Source organism: Leucoraja erinacea, chromosome 1 (assembly GCF_028641065.1).
Source record: "Leucoraja erinacea ecotype New England chromosome 1, Leri_hhj_1, whole genome shotgun sequence".
Lineage (NCBI taxonomy): Eukaryota > Metazoa > Chordata > Chondrichthyes > Rajiformes > Rajidae > Leucoraja > Leucoraja erinaceus.
The window spans coordinates 151,889,538-151,912,317 of record NC_073377.1 but is presented as its reverse complement, the minus strand read 5'-3'; the positions used below and the strand labels follow the sequence as shown (position 1 = coordinate 151,912,317).

The window sequence follows — 22,780 nt, the reverse complement described above, 5'->3', positions numbered from 1 at the left end:
TAGATTTCTTCCCTGCCAAATAACTTTCCAAGGTGTACTATCAATAGAATTCAAATTTACACGGGTCGATAGTGAATTTCACAAAAGGCAGTAATTGGATTCTTAACACATTAACAGTTGGTGAAGAGAAAGATGTAGATGGTTAAAATGTTAACTGTCGAGTATTTAATTATTATCATCTCAGATATCAAGCTCTTCATTCTTTTGTTTTGACTCACCTTGTCCCTGAGACTTGGGTCATTAAACCATTCCAGCAATTTCTTCCCAATTTCCATTGGGCTTGATAAGAACGTTCTGTAGGTTAAAAGAAAATCTTCTATATATGTTGGGTCCACCACTGAGTGTTCTTCCACCAGGTGCATTGTTAACCGTTCAGGGGTTCCCTAGTATAATAGAGCAGAACAAATTACAAGAATGCATTTTCATATAAAGAAAACAGCAATACGTTTTGATGAAATCTGTGTTTAAAATTCCTGCTTACCTTAATGACTATATGCCCTTTCCTGGTTCCAGTGCGATCCAACTCCCGATGTTCTTTCACCATGACAATTTCTCCCTCTTCCTCTACTTTCTGCATATTCTTTTCCACCTGATTGAGTATTCTACAATAGTCTTGTTGAGCAATGCATACAAACTGCAAAGGAATATAGAAAATAATTCAGTGTTAGTGTTAGTTTTATTACTACCAGATCTGATTTGATTCACTCCACGCAACATTTCATAGCTGCTTCCTATTATCACCTCCTATACCTCAAAATCTCACAAAGTATTATTCTCAGATTTGACTTTAACATTCTTACTGTAACACAGGAAAATAACTTTTCTCAAAGTGCGACAAAAAAAAAGCAAATTTTCTTCTGGAATAATACAAGAAAGTTCCTGATTTTATTAATATGCATAATTCATTACTATAATATTTTAGCATTATAAACCTTTTCTTAACGTAATGCTCTAAAATACATAGGCTCTATATTTCTTGAACATATTACTGAAGCAAGCAAAGATGTTTTTGTCTTCTTGCACAAACCAAGAACTATCGTGATGGATATGATTTAAAAGACAATGTTCATAAATTAAACATGCCAGGACTGGCTGAATAAAGAGGAAACATTTTTTAGATTTAATGTTAGAACATTAAACGATCCTACATGTATATAATTATTAAAATTAAAATTATTAAAATTAATCAAATAAAATGATTTTCAATTATGTTTAAATAATGCAACATGGTAACAATTTGGTAAAACTGCCATCTCACAACTCTAGTGAGATGGATTTGTTCCTGATTAGTATGGTGTCAGATGTTATGGGGAGAAGGCAGGAGAATGGGGTTTTTGTAGGGAGAGATAGATCAGCCATGATTGAATGGCGGAGTAGACGATGGGCCAAATGGCCTAATTCTACTCCTATTCCTTATGACCTGGCACTGTCCATGTGGAGTTTGTACATTCTCCCTGTTACCATGTGGGTTGCTTCCCACATTACAAAGGTTTTTGAGTCAATTGGTTAACTGGTCACTGTAAATTGTCTGAAAGTTTGTGAAATGGTGGTGCAACACAAAGAGTTGAAGAGAAAATGGGGAAGATAAAATGGCATGACATTTGAATAAATGGATGTTTAATGGTCAGCAGAGACTTCATTTGATGAAAGACCAGTCTCTGTCCTGCATGACTGATTCTGAGCTATATCTATAATACTAAAAGTTCCTATGTGCCCTTCCTGTGCCCTTGACGTGTCTGTGTCAATCTGGCTTTCCTATCTTCTTCCAAAAGCTAGGTCACAGACTTCCATTTTCTAACATCCTACTCACATTTTTCCCATCGTGGTGATAAACATCTTCCCGTCGCATTCTCATCTATATTTCTGAAGTTATTAAACATTGAGCCCCAAAAACTCACCCATTTTGGAGTGACGTCACAATGCACTCGCAAGGCAGGACGGGACATTCCAGGATGGAGGGGCACTCCAGCACTCGAGGTGAATGAAGAGTGGTGACGGCTGCCGGCGCCCAACACCTGGTGGCGGGCCGTACCCGGTGACTGGGCCTGGGCTGGAGCTGAGCCTGGTGCTGGAGCTGGAGTGAGGGCCGAGCCCAGGGCTTGGGATGGGGCTGTGACCGGGGCCGACAAAGAAACCGCCCGCTGGAACCAAGGACGAGCCTGGGTCCGGGGTCAGGGACGAGCCCGGAGATGAAGTTGGGGCCTGGACTGGAACCCAGGTGGTGGCTGACGGCTGGAGTCTACAGCCAGGGCCGGGCCAAGTACGAGAACCAGGCCGAGTTCCAGGCCCTGGGGCTGCTCTACCACCTGGGTAGGTGCTGGGGCAGGGAATGGAAGAGGAGGATGAGGGAAATGGGGCGGGGAGTGGGGTGGTAGAGGGGGAGATTGGGGGGGGGGGGTGTGGAGGAAGGAGATAGGGGGGGGTCGAGGGAGATGGGGTGGGGAGGGGGTGGGAGGCCTCGCTACCCATTCCCTACCCTCACCCCCACCCTCTCAACACCACTCCCTCTCTCTCCCTCGCACTCTCTACCGTGAGTGGTGCAATATTGTGTTGGGAGAACGGCTTGTGTTGGGGGAACGGGTAAGTGGTGGAATCTTGCTTTGGGGGAGCAGACCCAACGGGTCCGCACTTAGTCTAGTTAATACTAAATTCAATGTATCACATAAAAGCAAATAATAAAACAGAAACAAATGTGACAAACATTGCCTTCCTCAACCTGTTATTTACATATGCTGTGGCTTAATACATTGACACCAGAGTGCTTGACACAACCCATTTCCTACTCTTTGACAATTGAAACAAGTAACTGCAGCTGCTGGTTTACAAAAAAGACTCAAAAGGCTGGAGTAAACTCAGCAGGTTTGGCAACATCTCTGGAGAACATGGATAGGTGACGTTTCGGTCTGGACCCTTCTTCAGAATCTTTGTCTCTTTTTTATTTCCTAGTCTTTTCTAGTCTTTAACGTAGTTAGCAAATCTGTGTAACAAACTGTGAAATAATATCTTTGATGTAATTCTAAGCATGTTAATGTTAAATATCGTTCATTCAACATTTTTCTTGTATCTCGGACACGTAACATAAAAGTCCCGTGGAAATTTTGATTAATAGTTTCAGGCATATTCAGGCCAAATATAAACATAATTACCTGGCAGTCATCAGCCTTTGTTTTCATTACTCCCTTCATGTATTCTTTCTCCAGAGTAGGAGAGACACCAAAGCTGTTGCCCATGCACAGGATTTCCAGCCTTCCATCAGGGTATGTAACCTCAACTGAACCATTTAAAATTACTGACCATGAATCAAGCTAGAAAAAGAATAGAACATCAAATATCCTTCCATACTGCAATTTTCTGCAAGCAAAAATCCTACTTTTGCGAATTCAAAATACATACTCAGTGGGATGTTTCTAGTGCTGCAATGGACAGGAATCTGCTGAGTAGGGGAATTCTGTGAAACAGGGTGGAACTGCTATTTTATAATTAATAAAGAAAATTAGTTAATCAACAGAGGACAGACCGTGGTAAATATTGACTTGGCCAGGTTGCTGGATTTTATTTTTTCTTCTTCTAATAAGTGAGTTTGCAATTCCATAAAATGGTCATCCTGTGCTACATGGAAAAACAACGTGCAAATTGTAAGTAGTTTGGGAGTAGGTTTTCATTTTTTTAGTAATTTCCTGGTTTCCATCAGTGTCATGCCTCACTCAAAACTGAAACGGGAGGATTGTGCATATAAATACATGGCTGAAGAAAAAGTACCAGAAGGATGACTTACGATTCTTGGGATCGGTTCTGGTGATCTGTTCATGCCAGATGGATTGCATTAAGGCTGGCCAAAATATATGAGGGTGGGTTTGCTGGTGTTGATCATGTTACAGGTGTACAAAACATTGATTAAGCCACATTTGGAATATTGTGTGTAGTTCTAGTTATCGCAATGCAAAAAATGATGTGATAGTAATAGAGAATGTAGAAGAGATTTACGAGGATGTTGCCTGGTATGGTACAGATATGCCAGGGACTTGATGTTAAAGACAGTCAATTCTGCATCCAGAAACTACCTGGCTAGAGATGCAGCAGGTTAGCGAGTACAAGTCATTGGTATAGTTTAGATGTTTGTCTATTCACACAGCTTTTACTGCATCGAGTGCTTGCAACCACTTTATGAAATTACACTAAATTAGCTGAAAAATGGCTTTGTGATTAAAGGGACCTCAGCAGGGAACTGGGTTTGGATCATCCACTCAACATTCAAGCCAAAAGTGGCTGCCCAGGCTTCAGTCGAGTTTGGCACTTAAAAGCTGGACTCTGCCATCACCAAAAAGCCTATTTCCCCCCTAAATTACTTAATTGCCAATTATTAAAAGCCCATGGACAGAGGACAGATGGTTATACAATTGTTTGGCTCTGTCCATTTCATGCTGTTTATTGTGCATGCAGAACTATATTGCAGCTTCATCAGGTTGGCATCCCGTCAGAATACTTTCTATAGCGCACCTGTAGGAGACATGCCAAAACTTCTCAGATGCTTAAACTAAATACATTGATGCACTTTCTCGATCACATCAGTGTGAAGGGACTGGTTTGAGTTGCTGATGATACCACACAACTTGAAACTGTTGACCACCTTTATCGTAGCTCCTTTGATGAGGATAGGGAGTGTTCACCCATTTGCTTCAATAATCAACTCTTTTATCTTGCTGACATTAAGAGCTTGTTTGTTGTCCTAATACCATGATGCAAGGTTCTCAGTCTGTTTCGTATACTTCATCTCATTGTTGTTGATCCAGCTGAGAACAGTGATATCATCAGCAAATTTAAGATTGCGTTGGCATTGTATATGACTACAAAATCATGGCTGTACAAGGAGTAGAGCAGGGGACTGAGCACACACAACCCTGAGGGGAACTAGTGTCGAGGGTCAGGGTGGACGAAATGTTATGACTCAATTCTAACTGAGGTCTAGCAATCAGGGAGTCCACAAGCCAGTTGCAGATGGGGACCTCAAAGCCATGGTCCAGAAATTTAGGAATGAGCTTATTCAATATTATGGTGTTGAGAGTAGAGCGGCAGTCAATGTATAGTATCCCGACATTATTTAGGTGGCCCAGAACTGAATGAAATGCAAGAGAGATGATGTCCTCTGTAGACCCATTTTTCCTGAATGCAAATTGCAAGGGATCTAGATTGTGCAGAAGTCCTTTTCAGACATGGGCCATTACGAATCTTTCAAAGCATTTAACTACGGCTGATGTTAGAGCTACTGGTTGGTAGTCATTGAAACATGTCACTTTATTGTTCTTAGGGATTGGAATGATGATCAGATCAGGAAGGCCGTTGAATTGAAAGTTTGATGATATCAGTGAAGACAGCGAAGATAGGCGCACGGTTTCAGAGTACGTCCAGGAACCCAATCTGGTCATGCCACTTTCTGAGAGTTTACCCTTGTGAATGCAGATCTGATTTCAGCCAACGAGGTGCATGGGACAGAGCCAGCAGGGAATGGGGAGACCTGCCTCGGTAAAACTTTGTTTACCAGCTCAAATGGGAATAAAAGACATTGAGCTTATATAGTAGAAATGTGTAACAGAAATCGCCCCTGATTTCACCTTGATGGTAGTCAGGCTCCTCCACAGACGCCTGGCATCCGCTTGATGGAGTTGAGATTGCAGCTTGTGGTTGGAATCCTCAACTGAGCCTCCAGCTGGAATCCACACACATACCAGCTTGTTTTGGCATCCTCTCTATAGACAGCACCATCTCCAAGTGATATAAAAATGCTTGATGTGGAAGGGAAGTGTGTTGATTTATAAAAACATGGGAAATAATGGGTAACTCTTTCAAGTCCTTCAAGCCTGTTCCACTATTTAGTTACATTATTGTTAATATTCTTATTTGATCTTGGTCTCCCATCACACTCTCTATGTACACCGATTCTTTTGCCTTCAAAAACCGTACCAATTCCTGTCTTGAATGTTCTCAACATAGAAGTGAAGCCCTCTCGTCAGAGTTAAGGGTTTCATTTAAGAAGATTCAGAAGTTTAAACTAGTATTAAAAGCAGCTTGAAAAAGATTTATTGCATTCATTGTAGGGATGAAAAAAGGGCTGTCTGATGAGAAACACTGTTTGGACCCATACTAATCTATTTAGAACCATAACAAGGTACAATTTTGTCTCACATAGGCTTATAAATTCTTGGGATTTCTTTATCCCAAGAAATGGAACATGCTGAAAATCAAAATACTTTTAGTCTGCAGGGGAATTAAGTAAGATAAATCATACTCGTCAAATTCACACAAATTATTTGCGGAAGTAAGAGGGAGAGCCAATTGAGAATAATCTATGTCGTAGTGTATTGAGATTTCCAAAAGGCATCTGAAAAAGTCCCACATAAGAGGCCGGTGGATAAATTAGAACCCTATGGTATTGGTGGAAGCATGTTAGAATGGATTGCAAACTGCCTGTCTCATAGAAAATAAAGTTGAAAAGGAATTGGTGCTTTTCAGACTGGAAGGGGGTAACCGGTGAAGAACCACAGGGATCAGTTCTTGGTCTGCAATTGTTCACTATTTACATTAATAATTTAGAGGAAGGAACTGTATGTAAGGTTTACAAAATTGTCAAAAATAGATCAAAGGGTATTGTGATTCTGCAATGTGGTATAGATACATTGATGGTGTGGGCCAAATACGTAAACAGAGTGTAATGTGCGGAAATGTGAGGTCGTGCGCTTTGGTATAAAAAATCAAAAGATTATTATCCAAACGGAAAGAGACTGAAAGTGAGTGAAGTATACTGGAATCTAGATGCTCTATTATATGACTCACAAAAAGACAGCAGGCAGATGCTACAAGTAGTTAAGAAACCACAGGGCATTCTGGCCTTCATTGCAAAGGGTTGGAATTTAAAAAAAAGGAGATTTGCTGCAATTGTACAAGCTCATATGGAATAAGACACAGAGTCTTGTTCTCCCAAACAAAAAAACAAATAGTAACTTTGGAGGCAGTACAAAGGCGATTTGCCAGGCCAACTCCTGGAATGAGAGGGTTGATCTACCGAGGGAGATATAATAGTTTGGGCGTGTACAGCTTGGAATTTAAATGGTGAGGTTATTTCAAACAAATGCGATCCTGCAAAGGTTGGACAGGGTTGATCTACCGAGGGAGATATAATAGTTTGGGCGTGTACAGCTTGGAATTTAAATGGTGAGGTTATTTCAAACAAATGCGATCCTGCAAAGGTTGGACAGGGCAGATGTTTGGATACTTTCATGGGTGGAAGAGTCTTAAACAAAGGGACCTAACAAGAAGATAACAGGTCAGTCAATGAAAACTGAGGTACACAGACATTTCTTCAGATAATCATGTGTGAATATCTGAAATTTCCTGTCCCAGTAGGTGCTGGAAGTTGGATCATTAGAAGTATTTAAAGTGGTAGATAAATATTTCATCGGTTGAGGAATGGAGGGGTGTGGAGAAGGCACAGGAGAAGGGATGAGGCCATCATAGATCTGCTATCACAGCCTATTCCTGTTTCTATTTTCTTGCATCCTCTTGTCAAGGGTTATGGTGATTGGGCTGGAAAGTGGTGCTGAAGCCAAAGAATGATTGACTACTGTCTTATAGTGTGGTAGAGCAGGAGTAAGGGGCAAATTTATTACACTATTTTAACTTTTAAATCTATTTTTCCAATCTATATATGATAATTTGACTTTCAGTTCTAAATACAATGCGTTTATGAAATGCTACTCAGTAGTTTTTTCAATGTTGCTCACATCCATTGGCTTCTGTTTATCTATAAACCAGTTAGTGACCTTGTACTCTCAGTGTTGTAACTTACGAACATTCCACTTTTGGTTTCCTCCTTTTTTAACTCTCCACTCAAAGATTCTATATTTTCTATTGTCATCCACTCGGTCTCATTCTTTGTCGACTATCTGCTCTGCGGCTTTTTCCAGCACTGTTTTAATGACCTTGTCCTTTACTTACAGGTCTCATCTTTTCTTTTAATGCCTACACTAATCTTTTTCCAATTGCACCATCGTGGCCTCATCATTTACTAACTCTCAAAATACATTTTGCCATTAATTTTACTTACTCTCCATTCCTGACCCTGTTCGTTTCTAATTCCATGAGTTTAGATTCATCCTCAACTCCCTGCACTGGCCTCAAGCTTTTTAATGTTGTGTGCCTTATTGTTAATCGACTCCTGACACTGCATTTTTCTGGCACTCCGTCCATCATTCACTAGTGCTGCAATTTTGGTCTCCTTCTTGAATTGCCTTACTCTTGGCTCAATCTTGTTAAAATTCCTGCCCTCAGCTTCTATTCAAATATTCTCCCATTCCTATCTAACAACATGCTCTGGTCCATGCTACTTCCAGGCATTCCACTCATTGTTTCCTCATTTTCTTGAGCAGTTGCTCTGGATTGATGATGAGTTGCTTCCACTCCAATCCAGTGGGTTCTGAGGTGGCTGAAGAAGTCAATGTAGGAACTTTATTTGACAGACAGCCGGAAGGGCAGGCGGGTAGATGGTTTGGAAGGTGATGTGCTCCTTTAATTACTTATGAAGGAGCCTCAAGTGCTCACAATACCTGGACTTTTGAATTTGCAATTCCACCCCAAGTGTACCTTTTCAATTGTGAGCAAACACAGGCAAGAAATTATCCAAATTGGTTGGAATGTTGGATTTCAAGGAAGCTTCAACACAACTTTGAATCTTTTCCTTAGTTTCCCTGGTAATGTCTTCATTGTGTCAGCATGTGAAAGATATGGCCTGCTCAAACAAAGCCACTGAGTGTAAAAAGAGCCTGAATGCTGCAGATTCTCTGGGAGAGAATGCTGTCTTATCATTCTGGCCATTTTGGATTCTGGATTTTGCAGAAACAGCATTGGTGCCATTTTTCCAATGCCCGGAGATGCCTGTTGCAAGTAATCCTCATCTCAGAACCATATAGGAAGATAGGAATCACTGATATCCTTTATGCCATAGTGTTGAGCTTGGTCTGAGATTCTGATCTTAAAATAGCCACTTCCTCAATTGTCCAAAATGTTGTATTCAGGCTAGTGACATTCTCTACATGGCACACTCTACCTTGTTCTTTTCAAATTCTTTTTTTTTCACACCCTTGAATAAGTCCCAGTTTTCTAACATACCACACCCTCAACATTGTCCTTTCTTGCTGTCACTTCCTGGCTCACTCCTTTACTAATATTCTGCTTCAGTCCTTGCATTTTTCAAAAACTCTATTTGTAGTGGAGTTCTTTAATAAAGGAACACACTTAGCCTCATTCTTTCCCCATGCTCCACTCCTGGCTATGAATTTTTCTATCTCTCACCCAACCTGTCCTTTTTACTTGGACAGGTTGGGGGAGTGGGCAGATGCATGGCAGATGAAGTTTAATGCGGATAAATGTGAGGTTATCCAACTTTGGTAACAAAACATCGAAATGGCGTCAAGTTGGGAAAAGGGGAAGTACAACGGGATCTGAGGGTCCTTGTACATCAGTCTATGAAAGTAAGCATGCAGGTACAGCAGGCAGTGAAGAAAGCGAATGGCCTTTATAACAAGAGGAATCGAATGTAGGAGCAAAGAGGTCCTTCTGCAGTTGTACAGAGCCCTAGTGAGACCACACCTGGTGTATTGTGTGCAGTTCTGGTCCCCTAATTTGAGGAAGGACATTCTTGCTATTGAGGGAGTGCAGCGTAGGTTTACAAGGTTAATTCCCGAGATTGCGGGACTGTCATATGCTGAGAGAATGGTGCAGCTGGGCTTGTACACTCTGGAGTTTAGAAGGATGAGAAGGCATCTCATTGAAACATAAGATTGTTAAGGGCTTGGACACGCTAGAGGCAGGAAACATGTTCCCAATGTTGGGGGAGTCCAGAACCAGGGACCACAGTTTAAGAATAAGGAGTAAGCCATTTAAAACAGAGACGAGGAAACACTTTTTCTCACAGAGAGTGGTGAGTCTGTGGAATTCTCTGCCTCAGAGGGCGGTGGAGGCAGGTTCTCTGGATGCTTTCAAGAGAGAGCTAGATAGGGCTTTTAAACAATAGCGGAGTCAGGGGATCTGGAGAGAAGCCAGGAACGGGGTACTGATTGGGGATGATCAGCCATGATCACATTGAATGGCAGTACTGGCTCAAAGGGCCAAATGGCCTACTCCTGCACCTATTGTCTATATACTTGATTCCTGGCCTCATTTTTTCCTGTCTGCTCTGGACTTTACCTTTACACTTATTACTCTTAATTTCACTGTTATCCAACATTCCATATTTGACTTTGTATTTTACTTCCTTCGTGTCCATCATCTATGTTTCAAATGTTTGGCCAGGCTCTTGCACAGTGGACAGCCTTCTCGTTTGCCACCGCTAGATCTTCCAGGCAGCATTGTTCACCAAGAAGTGGGCATCTTAGTAGGTGTGGCATGGATTGTACAGATGTTCCACATTCACATTCTGTGTCTGCCGCATCTGCATAGCCCCATTTGCTCATATTGGTCTTGCAACGGCCCATCCCCGTGCAAAGCCTATTGAGGGACTTCAGGTCTTCCAATCACACGTGTGATCAGGTGGTAGCTGTTCCTTGGTTGGGATTGCATCAGTGATTTTCACTGCGTTTATTTTGCTACAAGGCTAGTCTGGTTGCTTGACGAGACTGTGACAGTGGCTGGACTGTGTGAAGGAAGCTCTTCCTCGACTTCGGCTGCTTTGGGGCTGGGTGATGGGAGTGGCAGGAATGGGAGGTGTCCACAACTTGCCTACTACGTTCAGTTCTACTGGCAACTGTTCTGCGGATTCCTGGTGGAACAATACTGGCCAAGACACACAAGCTATCCACATCTATTGGTTTTAGGCAGCCAGTGATGCATCTGCAGCTGTCATTAAGGGCTGCATCAACTTTCCTTGCATGAGATGATCTTGTCCAAACAGGACAAGCATACTCTGCAACAGAGTAGCACAGCGCAAGGCAGTTGAGCACAGTATGGATGCATTGGTACCCCACGACAAGTTTGCCAGCTTGCGTAGGAGGCTGTTCCTTGTCCTCACTTTGCCCTTCACCCTTTCGATGTGTTGCTTGAAGGAGATGGTTCGGTCCAGAGTGACCCCAAGATAGACATGGTCGTCAAAGGGACACCATTCCATGTTAAGGGCAGCATCCTCTCAGCTTTGCGATTACGAAGGTGGAACAGGCTAACTTGGGTCTTAGCAGGGTTTGCCTTCAGTTGGTTGTCCTTGTAGTTTGTCAAGTTGTCTAAGGATGATTGATGAGAGGGTAGCTTCTACCTCATCTATGTGAGTGCTCTGGGCTGCGTCAACTGCGCCAAGGTCGTCAGCGTAAATGAAGCTTCTCGTCCCTGGGAACTCTGCCTGATCATTAGTGTATACATTGAACAGCACCTGAGAAAGGACGCTGCCTTGAGGTACGCCATTCTTTTGTTTCCTCCATCTGCTGCCTTTATCATTTAGCTCAACATTGAAGCATCTGTTTTCCAGTAACTGTTTAATCAGTTGGTCGTGGAAGTCCTTTCTCATACCTTTGAGCTTGTTGAGGAGCAGCCAGTGGTTCAGTGTCATAGGCAGTCTTGTCCTTACCAGTATCCTAATACCAGCATTATCACATTCTAACTTTGCAGAATAAGTCTCAACTTTTTTAAACTTTGCAGTTTCATCATTGTACAGTTCCATTGTTCCATTCGTGAACTTATCGTTTGTTGACAGTCTGCATTCTACCTCATCCTTTTTCAACCCATATTCCATTCAGCCCATTCTAGCACTGATCCATTCCAGTGCTCTGCCCTCAGCTCTCTTCTAATTCTCTGTTCATGGCATTCTTTATTTAATACTCTACATGTGGCTCTCATCATTTTTTGACAATTGTCCACAAACAGTCTTATTCACTCTCTTGAGATTCCTCTGTCAACTTTGCTCGATCATGCTTGTGCTTTGGTTTGCTCTTTTCCAGACATTCCATCTTGCCCCCACTATCCGTCTTTGCCCAAATGTCAACCTCTTCTAAACCTCCACTCTCAACTTCATCCCTTTAAAAAATCTTTGCACTTTGCTATTATCATCATCTGGCCTGGTGCCGAAGCCTCACCCTAATTCTACAGTTCCTCCTCTTTGCCCTATCCTGTTCTAACTCTCTATTCAGCCCTTTTCTGGTACTGCTATTGTCCTCTTCTATGTCTGACACTCCACTCTTAGCTTCATCCTTCTCTGCTGCTAAATATACACTGAGAAACTATCGAGCTATACAGCACAGAAACGGGCCCTTAGTCACAACTCACCTATGCCAACCAAAAAACGCCTATATTCCCCTGAATCTTTCCTATCCATGAACTTGTTCGGGTATCTTTTAAATGTTGTAACTGCCACTACCACTTCCTCTTGCAGCTTGTTCTATTAACGCAGCACCATCTGTGTGAAAGTTGATCCTCAGGCCCCTTTTAAACCTATCCCCTCTCATCTTAAACCTATACCCTCCAGTTTTAGACCACTTCATTCTGGGAAAGGGTTAGTGGCTATTCATTTATGCCCATTGTGATTTTAGATACTTACATAAAGTCACCTCATAAAAAGACCTAGCCTATCGCAGCCTCCCATTCAGTAACATCTTCATAAATCTATTTCGCGGTTTCTGGTTTAGTGACATCAGTCCTATAGCAGAGTAGCCAGAACAGTATTACAAATCTCCAACCTGTCCACTTATTTTGCCACTTTTTTGCAACTTTGTAGCTGCATCCTTTGCCACTTTTGATCCACAATTCTCCCGAGAGCCTGCCATTTATTGTGTAAGCCCTGACCTGGTTTTGTCCTATTAAAATGCAACCCCTTGCTTTTGTCTGAATTGAACTCCAACTGCAATTCTCTGGCCATTGGTCCAGTGTCAATAAACATCCCCATGTAATTGTAGATAGCCTTCTTCACTCTTCACTATACTGCCAATATTCATTTCAATAACCACTTCCATTTGAAAATCAAAATGGAACCATATGCAAAAATAATCAACTGATCATTTACAATAGTCATTTCCCAAAATGCAAGTTTTCAAAATAAGTTTTTATATTCAAAAGAGATGGAGGCAAGATGTAACAAAAATGAAGTTCAACATACTTTTGATTAAACAGGCGACATATTTAACTAAAATAGAAAGGGTTTTCAGATTTATCTTATGAGAAGAAATATATATATGAATTAAAGCATGACATTACAATGTTTCTATTTCTTAAATTAGAAATACAAATTCAGCAAATTGATATGAAAATACACACCTCTTCACCATCATTGAGCACAATGGTGCCTGCCCGCTCTACCACTGCAAACACCATCACAGCACAAAGCTCTCTTCTGACAGACATTGTCATGTTGGCAAAAGCTGGAAGCTGATGCATGAATTCCAATAATTGTTCTGCATGGAAAAACAAAGGCATCAATTTATACATCTGGAAACAAGAGAACTCAGCAGCTATTTGGACTAACAAACTCTTACAATCCCTTTAAATTCAGCTTGTACATTGTCCTCACATGGAAATTCTTATAGGACTGAATTGGCTTCATGTAGAGCACAATGAATATTTTGATTGCAAATTTTGAATCAGAAAAATCATTTTATTTCTTCTGCAACATTTTTGAAGGCCAGACAATGGTAACTGTGTGTTTTTAGTGTGTTAGTTGATTCAGCCTGAGAAGGGCTCCAACTGGAGTACAATAAGATAAAAGAACATCACTCCTAAGGACATTACCCACCAACTCCAATGGATGCTATTAACTAAGGAATCTTAATAGGATATATTTAACTGATCTGCCAACCAAAGGAATTGCTCCCATGGATCCCATTGCACCCACACCTACCTACATGGCTTTATGGCGAGGAAACCCCATCTTCGAAATGCCCCTCAAAGTTTTGACAGTAGACAAAACCCCAACTGTTAGTGATGAGGGATTACTAGCCCAACTGTTAGTGAAGAGCTATAAACTATTTAACAATATTTCAAATTAAAATACAACTGCAGGCAGTTCTGTTATGACATGTGTTTCCGTAACACAAATTGAATATAACGCAAGTGTTGAATTAGGGACACTATTTGCATTACATGGGGCAAATTAGTTATAATGTAATTTTGAACGGGAATTTAGCTTATAAGGTCATAAGGAATAGGAGTAGAATTAGGCCATTCGGCCCATCAAGTCTATACCATGATCAATCATGGCTGATCTATCTCTCCCTCCAAACCCCATTCTCCTGCCTTCTCCCCATAACCTCTGACACCTGTACTACTCATGAATCTATCTATCTCTACCTTAAAAGTATCTACCGACTTGGCCTCCACAGCCTTCTATGGCAAAGAATTCCAGATTCACCACCAAATGTAGAACCATTTCAGTTACTTTGGAAATTGGCAACCAAAAAAACCAACAGCATTAGGGCTGTTTCCATTTAACCTCCACACAGTAATCAGATACCATTGTTACTTAAAAACACAGCTGCTACTTTTAGCACAGATGGCTATAGACATAGCGATCGCTACCATTGACACTTCTGCAATTAATGATACTCTAGCTAACAATGCAATTCAGCCTTTAAAGTGACAAAAAATTATTATTGCTGTAAACTTTTTGATATTGAAAAGACTTAAAGACTAAAGATTCTGACACTCTCATCCCTTATCCCCCTTTCCACCATTGACACAATTATTTCACAACACTTTTTTTATACGGTTTCTTCAAAACACAACTGTCGCATAACTGTAGCAGAACCATCTATACAAAATATTAATTGACCATCTAAAATCTTACCAATAATGAAAAACTTGAAACCAAAATTAAACTAATTAAAAAGTAGCACAGCTCCCTTCCTTTTTGCCTTATAATCCCCATCAAAATTAATTGGATCTTATACCAAAAACAAAGAGACCATTCCCCAGTGCCACACCGGGAAATTTCTGTGAGATTGGTCTATGAATGCCAAGTGGAATGTAGCAATTTGATAGTTTTTTTGGGGCCTTAAAAATCTGGTGTAAGCTTGTGATTTGTGTATTACACTGGCACTGACATGGAAACATAGAAAATTGGTGCAGGATTAGCCAATTCGGCTCTTCGAACCAGCACCACCATTCAATATGATCATGGCTGATCATCCAGAATCAGTACCCCGTTCCTGCTTTCTCCCAATATCCCTTAATTCTGTTAGCCCTAAGAGCTACATGTTGAATACGTCCAATGAATTGGCCTCCACTGCCTTCTGTGGCAGGGAATTCCACAGATTCACAACTCTCTGGGTGAATAAGTTTTTCCTTATCTCAGTCCTAAATGGCCACCCCCTTATTCTTAAACTGTGACCCCTGGTTATGGACTCCCCCAACATCGGGAAAAATGTTCCTGCATCTAGCCTGTCCAATCCCAAAGTAATTGTATATGTTTCCATAAGATCCCCTCTCATCCTTCTAAATGTTTTATATGTTTCCATAAGATCCCCTCTCATACTTCCAGTGAATATAAGCCCAGTCTGTCCATTCTTTCATCATGTCAGTCCCGCCATCCCTGGGAATTAACCTGGTGAACCTACGCTCCCAAATTAGGAGACCAATAGCAATACTCCAGGTGTGGTCTCACCAGGTCTCTGTACAACTGCAGTAGAACCTCCTTGCTTCTATACCAAATTCCTCTCGCTATGAAGGCCAACATACCCTTTGCTTTTTTCACTGCCGCCATACTTTCAGAGACTGTTGTACAAGATCACCCAGGTCTTGGTGCACCTCCCTTTTTCCTAATCTGCCACGATTCGGATAATAATCTGTCTCCTTGTTCTTGTCACCAAATTGGCCAACCTCACATTTATCAACGTTATACTGCATCTGCCATGCATCTGCCCACTCACCCAACTTATCCAAGTCACACTGCAGCCTCAAAGCATCCTCCTCACAATGCACATTTCCATCCAGCTTTGTGTCATCCGCAAACTCGGAAATGGTTACATTTAATTCCTTTGTCTAAATCATAGGCCCAACATACTAAGAAAGTATTCTTTGGGTAACTTGCCAGAAAAGGGAGGTGGTGAAACGGGAGCCTCGCACCATTATCAGGTGATCGAGGCATGTGTTTCCAGAGCAACGCAGGTACAGTGGCGCGAGTTGCATCTGTATCCAGCACTCCAGGATCTCGCTTTGTGGCAGCCGCTGCAAACCCATGCCCAAGGCAGTACTCTTCAAGAGTCTTGACCTGCTCGGTCTCTCACCGCCACCATTTTTCTGTTACCCAATGCATCCGCCACCACAAACAGACGCCTTGGTCTAATATAACCAAAATCTTTTATATACGTCTCTAATTGCGAAGGTCCACTGTATACTGCTCAAGAACTATAGCATGTTATCTACTTTATTATTACAAATCTTCTTGGAGACCCTTTAAAAATCAAAGTGACATCTAAGTTCAACTTAAGTTCATGTAGACAATGATAAAGAAACATTAAAAGTTAACTATCAAAGGTAAGAGTTAACTTTGTTGGACTTATGAAAGGCACAACATTAAGATATGAAATTTAGCCATTAGAGTAGGTAATCATAATCAGTACTCTCCACTTTAGAAGTGACAAAGGTCTTGCAATACATAGAACAGTACAGCACAAGAACAGGCCCTTCAGCACACAATGCCTGTGCCGCAGATGATGTCAAGACCAACTCTTATCTGCCGGCATATAATCCATATCCCTCTATTCCCCGCAGAGCGACACATTTATATAATTGTTAATTTCAACACCAACTCACCAATGTCATCATCTGTCCTATCGATGGGATCTTTCTCCAGGCAATCTCGCACAATGTCCCTGCTCATCAATGGGTCTGATGCTCTCTCAATATCTTCCTCATCGTCATCATCCTCAGAATCTACTGCAGTCTCTGGCAGACCACTTAGATCCATTTCCCCGGCCTCACTCTCTGTAGCCTTTAAAGTAAAACAAGTTAAGACACTGATTACAAATGCTACGCAGGAAATGCACTCCAGCAGTTTGTTAAAGATAGCAGCATTATTTTTGAAATCGCATATTTTGTTATTTTTATACATGTACTGCCATTTTAAAAACCTAATGTTTCAGCAACTTGATCTTTAGTGTGGTTCTAGAAAAAAAAATCAGCTTGATATTTTGCTTTGGTTCATTTTTTAACCATTTTTGTTCAAATTTAAAATAATGTTCTAAATTCAGTCACTAAACCATCAATTGACCTATAATATTAGTTTTGCTCTGCTATTTAAAATTTTGAGAAAGAATTAGCATTAGGTGAACTACCACATACTATTTAACTTCTTCACCTAGTTTCTGCATTTGCTTTACTTCCTACAGTTACTGCCATACACAATGCAAATTCCAAATTTGTCACAAAAGTTTCAAATGTGCCCTATTTATTGTCTAAAATGTATACCAATTCATCCTTTCTATGAGGGCTGAAAATAAGTTCTCTGATATAATTTGGTCTTTTATCTTTTTGAGCCTTTTATTTTGGTCAATGAGTAAATCTATTAACATCTCAATCAAATTGCCTCTCAATTAAACACATGATCATATAGACAGAGTGTTTGACATATTCTTGAAATAACTTTGGTATTTTACATTTGGGTAAGCCAATAAAATAATGCAAGCCAAAGACTTTACCAAATAAGATCCAGACAACAAACTTAAAAAGCACACAAAGCACTGGACAAGGTGGGGCCTCATATTCTATTCCTGCAAATATTAGCAAGAAGAAACAATTCTATCATTATTGACACACGAGGCAAAGTACCAAACGTCTTAACTTTAGATTTAAGTCCAGGAACAAATAAAATGCTTTAAACACTAAGGCCAGATTAATGCTTTACCACTATTTTCAGGCACTGGTTCAGCAGAGCACCAGAGATTCTGCTGGACTCAATTAAGCACTGCACCGCAGGTACCAATTACTTTCTGCTGGTTTGTTTAGAGCTATAATTTGCACTGGGCTTGTTTGCTAACTACCGCCTTCTCTTTAGGTAGCAGCATTTGATAGGATGTATTGGGAATCTTAAACGTTACCGTCCTACTATTCTACAACATAAAATCACTGCATAATTTTTGTTACAATAGGCAATATTGGTTTATGTAACTGGAGGTTTGAACAAAAGGTTTTCACCAGAAGATTTTGGGTGAATAGGACCCACCTCTGAATATATTTATATATAAATTCTTAATATTTTCTAATTATTTCCAAGATAAAGAATGGCAGGTATCATCATCCTTGGAAACACATGTAAGACAATAGGATATTTAATGAATGTGTGCATGATAGAGACATAGAAACAGAAAAATAGGTGGAGTAGGCCATTCGGCCCTTCGAGCCAGCTGATGGCTGATCATGGCTGATCATCCAAAATCAGTACTCCATTCCTGCTTTTCCCCCATATTCCTTGATTCCATTAGCCCAAAGAGCTAAATCTAACTCTCTCTTGAAAACATCCAGTGAATTGGCCTCCGCTGCCTTCTGGGGCAGAGAATTCCACAGACTAGAAAGCAATACTATTCCAAAACCAACTGTCAAAGGTCTCTGTTGCTCAAGGAAAAAATTACAATTGCAACAATTGCAAAAGGAATATGTTTGTTGAAAGAACATAAAAGACTCAAAACAGGAGAAGCTCTACTACTTCCTCATGAGTACAGATAGTAAAACTGATGAGTAGTCAATAAAATTATAGGATTTCTGATGATCTAGGTGATTTCAGCCAGAACAGCATTGGTCAGCTGTACTCAGGATCTCCAGTCTGGCTAAATAAAAATATTAGTAAAACAAATCCCATTATGAAAGAACTGAAAATTATTTTTTTTAATTGTAGGTGCGTGAAATATAAATAAAATAAATAATGTTGGAAATACTCAGCAGGGCACACAGCATGTGTGGAAAAAGAAGCAGAATTCATGTTTCATGAATTACAACCCAACAACTCTCACCACGTCCACAAGTGCTGTAGAAAGCATTTTATTGGGATGCATCACAGTATGGTTTGGGAACAGTTCCATCCACGACTGCAAGAAATTGCAGAGAATTGTGGACGCCACTCAAACCATCACACAAACCAACCTCCCTTCCATTGACTCCATTGACACTTCACACAACCTCGGCAAGGCCACCAGCATAATTAAGGACCCGTCTCACCTTGGTCACTTCTCTCCTCTCCCATCAGGCAAGAGGTACAGAAGGATGAAAAAGCATACCTCCAGATTCAGAAACAGTTTCTTCCCAGCTGTTATCAGGTAACTGAGCCATCCTATCAACAACTAGAGAGCGATCCTGAGCTACTTACTATCTCATTGGAGATCTTGCATTTTATCTTGCACTAAATGTTAATCCCTTCACCATGTATCTGTTATCATGGATAGCTCAATTTTAATCATGCACAGTCTTTCCGCTGACTGGTTAGCATGCAACAAAAGCTTTTCACTGTACCCCGGTACACGTGACAATAAATTAAACTAAACTAAACTTTCCATCACAACAGTTCAATAGTAAACTGGAAAGGCTGGTCATCTGAAATTGTTTTATTCAATGTTCATTGTAAATAATTGTATTGTAATGCAGCAACTCAGAAGCTGAAATGCTGATCCTTGGATCCAGTTGGATCTTTCTGTTGATGATCCACACACCACTAGAGAATATATACAATTATCTTGTACTCTATGCATATCTTACAATGTTAAATGTTATCAACTTACGTTCAGCCTATTTTGTACTATATTGATAATCATACAATAAGTAAGCCCTGGGAAATATTCTTTCTGATATAACAGTTGATACCGATCAGATGGGTGTATTGTCATATAGACAGAGTGCAATGAAATTCTTTATTCTTACCCACATTAAAAAGTATAGAAGGTACACAAAAATGCTGGAGAAACTCAGCGGGTGCAGCAGCATCTATGGAGCGAAAGAAATAGGTAACGTTTCGGGCCGAAACCCTTCTTCAGACTGATAGGGGGTGGCGGGGAGAAGGAAGGAAAAAGGAGGAGGAGGAGCTCGAGGGCTGGGGGATGGGAGGAGACAGCCCAAGGGCTGAGGAAGGGGAGGAGACAGCAAGGGCTAACAAAATTGGGAGAATTCAATGTTCATGCCCGCAGGATGCAGACTCCCCAGGCGAAATATGAGGTGCTGTTCCTCCAATTTCCGGTGTTGCTCACTCTGGCAATGGAGGAGACCCAGGACAAAGAGGTCGGATTGGGAATGGGAGGGGTAGTTGAAGGGTAGATGCTGGAACATGCCAGAAAGCCACATGCAACATAGTCTACATAGCAACATTCGTAGTTGGTATTTGATGTGAAGACAATACATGTTCCTAAAATTCTTGTAATAATTCTCCTAATTCACTGTAACTGTCCATAACTGGTTCCATAGACATTTGAATGCAACAAATAACATTTTGAATGGTACATAAAAATCAGTTGGGCATCCCAATATTCACAATGCATGCAACTTAAACTTTGTGTCGTGAGAGGTAAAATGTCTGTTTTGGCTTACATTTTGCTTCCAGAATTAGAGCATGATCACTGATGACTGTAGTTGATGTTCTATAATTAAGTATTTGAACAAAACTAATAATTTTGAATCATTGTTCAAAATCATTTCCAATAATGCAACTTCCTGATCCATTCAAGTCTGCATAGCTTGGAAACCAATCACTGAATACCTCCTCTTAACTCTGATGGTCAACAATTCAAATGTACTAAATGACATTTATAAGTCTGTTCAAAAATATTATCTAGCTTTAATCTCATTGTCATGTCAAGATCAAATGCTTACTGCCCCGTTCTATACTTGTCTCATGTTTCTGAATCTTTTGAAGTGTTTTAATCGTTCCTATTAAAATGAATAACCACATTTTTTTACATTCTATTCAATCTGTCATTTGTGGCTTATCTGTTAATTTGCCTTTATTGCCTCACAGCTCACTTCCCCATCTGTCATCAGCAGAGATTATACATGATAGAAGCTCGACCCAAACTTTGCAGAAACCTATCTATTCCAGCCCTGCAAAACAAAAATTGACACCATCCAATTTTCACACTGTAAACCAATCCTCAATCTACAATAGCATCCTTATATCATAACTCTTGATTATAGTCTCAAAGGCAGAACCTTAGCAAATGTGTTTTGAAAATCCCCAAATACTATGTCTACTAGCTCATTGTTACTCTACCAGATACTACCTCAAACAAAAGCAAGATGCTACCATAAATATTTTAAACCTTGGACATACACCATTGGGACTTTTTTGTGTCGTATCCCCCTTCTCTGCCTCCGCCTGCGCTGAGGCCTAATGGCAGAGCTGACGGTCTCCAACCTGCGACTGACCCCGAGGCTCCGGAGGCAGAGCCAGCCAGGACTTACCAACGAGAGGCTGGCCGACTTCGGGGCTAAGGCAGCGGTGGCCCGACTTGCTGGTGCGGCGTTCTGGCTTTCGGCGGCGGCCTGGAGCTGATGCAGTGGGGCTCGCAGCTGAGACTGCGGGACCCGGAGCTGGGGCAGCGCCCTGGAGCTGGGGCGGTGGCCCGCCCTGGAGCTGGGGCGGCGGCCCGGAGCGGAGACTGCGGGACCCGGAGCTGGGGCGGCGGCCCGGAGCGGAGACTGCGGGCGGGGCGGCCTGGAGCTGGGGCGGCGGCCCGGAGCGGGACTGCGGGACCCGGAGCTGGGGCGGCGGCCCGGAGCGGAGACTGCGGGACCCGGATCTGGGGCAGCGGCCCGGAGCTGGGGCGGCTGCCCGGAGCTGATGCTGTGGTGGGCCGTCTCGGAGCGGAGACGGCGTTCCGGCTGTCGGCGGCAGCGACAACACCACGGAGGTCCGCTGGACTGGAGGGCGGCATCCCCGTCCTGGATCGATCGCCTCAGCGCAGAGGGAGAACAAGGAGGGAAGAGACGGAGACTAAGACTTTGCCTCCATCACAGTGAGGATGTGCTTGGTGAACTCACTGTGATGGATGTTTAATTTGTGTTTATTGTATGTTTTGTTTTTTTTGGTTCTGTGTATGACTGCAGGCAACATAATTTCGTTCAGACCGAAAGGTCTGAATGACAATAAAGGAAACCAATCTAATCTAATCTAATTAAGCCCATGACATCATTTAGCTTGGTTGCATTCAATTGCCAGCTCTATTTAATAGTAATTTTCTCATGGCAACCTTTATTTCATTCTTTTTGTGTCTTCCACCATAAACACTGATATAAAATATCTGTTTATTAGCATTGCAATTTCTTCACTCCCCATTGAAATTTTCACTGTGCATCTATATCTGTGTGTAAGGAACCCACATTTACTTCAGCTAGTTTTTTCCTTTATGCTAATCCATAAAAGCTTTTGAGAAAGTGTTTTCACATATTTTGTTACTGTGGCGCAGCTGGTAGAAACACAGCCTCACAGCGCCTGAGAATCCGTTTGATTTGGACCTCGAGTGATGTCAGTGTGGAGTTTGCACGTTACTCCTCTAACCCCGTGTGCTTCCTCTGCGAGATCCAGATTCCTCTCACATCCCAAAGACATGTGTAGGTTAATTGGTCTCTATAAATTGCCCCTATTGTATACAGATTGGATGCAAAAGTGGGATAACATTGAACAAGTGTGAACAAGTGATCAACATGGTTGTTGGTGTGGACTCGGTGGGCCAAAGGGCCTGTTTCCAGGCTGTCAATCCAAGATTTCAATCAAAATCCTTCAGGATTTTACTGGTGCTGAAATTCTTCCTCATGTTTGAATTTAGTTTCCTTTTTAGCCATATTA

The 22,780-nt window shown here is 41.4% G+C and overlaps 1 protein-coding gene across 6 annotated transcripts in view; it reads right to left on the bottom strand.

Moving 5' to 3' along the window:
* The window catches only part of rapgef2b (Rap guanine nucleotide exchange factor 2b), a 301,306-nt gene that overhangs the window by 72,663 nt on the left and 205,863 nt on the right, over window positions 1–22,780 (bottom strand). For all 6 annotated transcript variants that reach the window (XM_055645980.1, XM_055645960.1, XM_055645969.1 and 3 more), the window contains 5 exons: window positions 16,774–16,951; window positions 13,282–13,418; window positions 3,147–3,305; window positions 482–634; window positions 219–383 (listed from right to left, as the gene is read on the bottom strand). In XM_055645980.1, coding sequence (XP_055501955.1) covers window positions 219–383; window positions 482–634; window positions 3,147–3,305; window positions 13,282–13,418; window positions 16,774–16,951 — 792 coding nt within the window. The remainder of the gene's footprint in view (window positions 1–218; window positions 384–481; window positions 635–3,146; window positions 3,306–13,281; window positions 13,419–16,773; window positions 16,952–22,780) is intronic.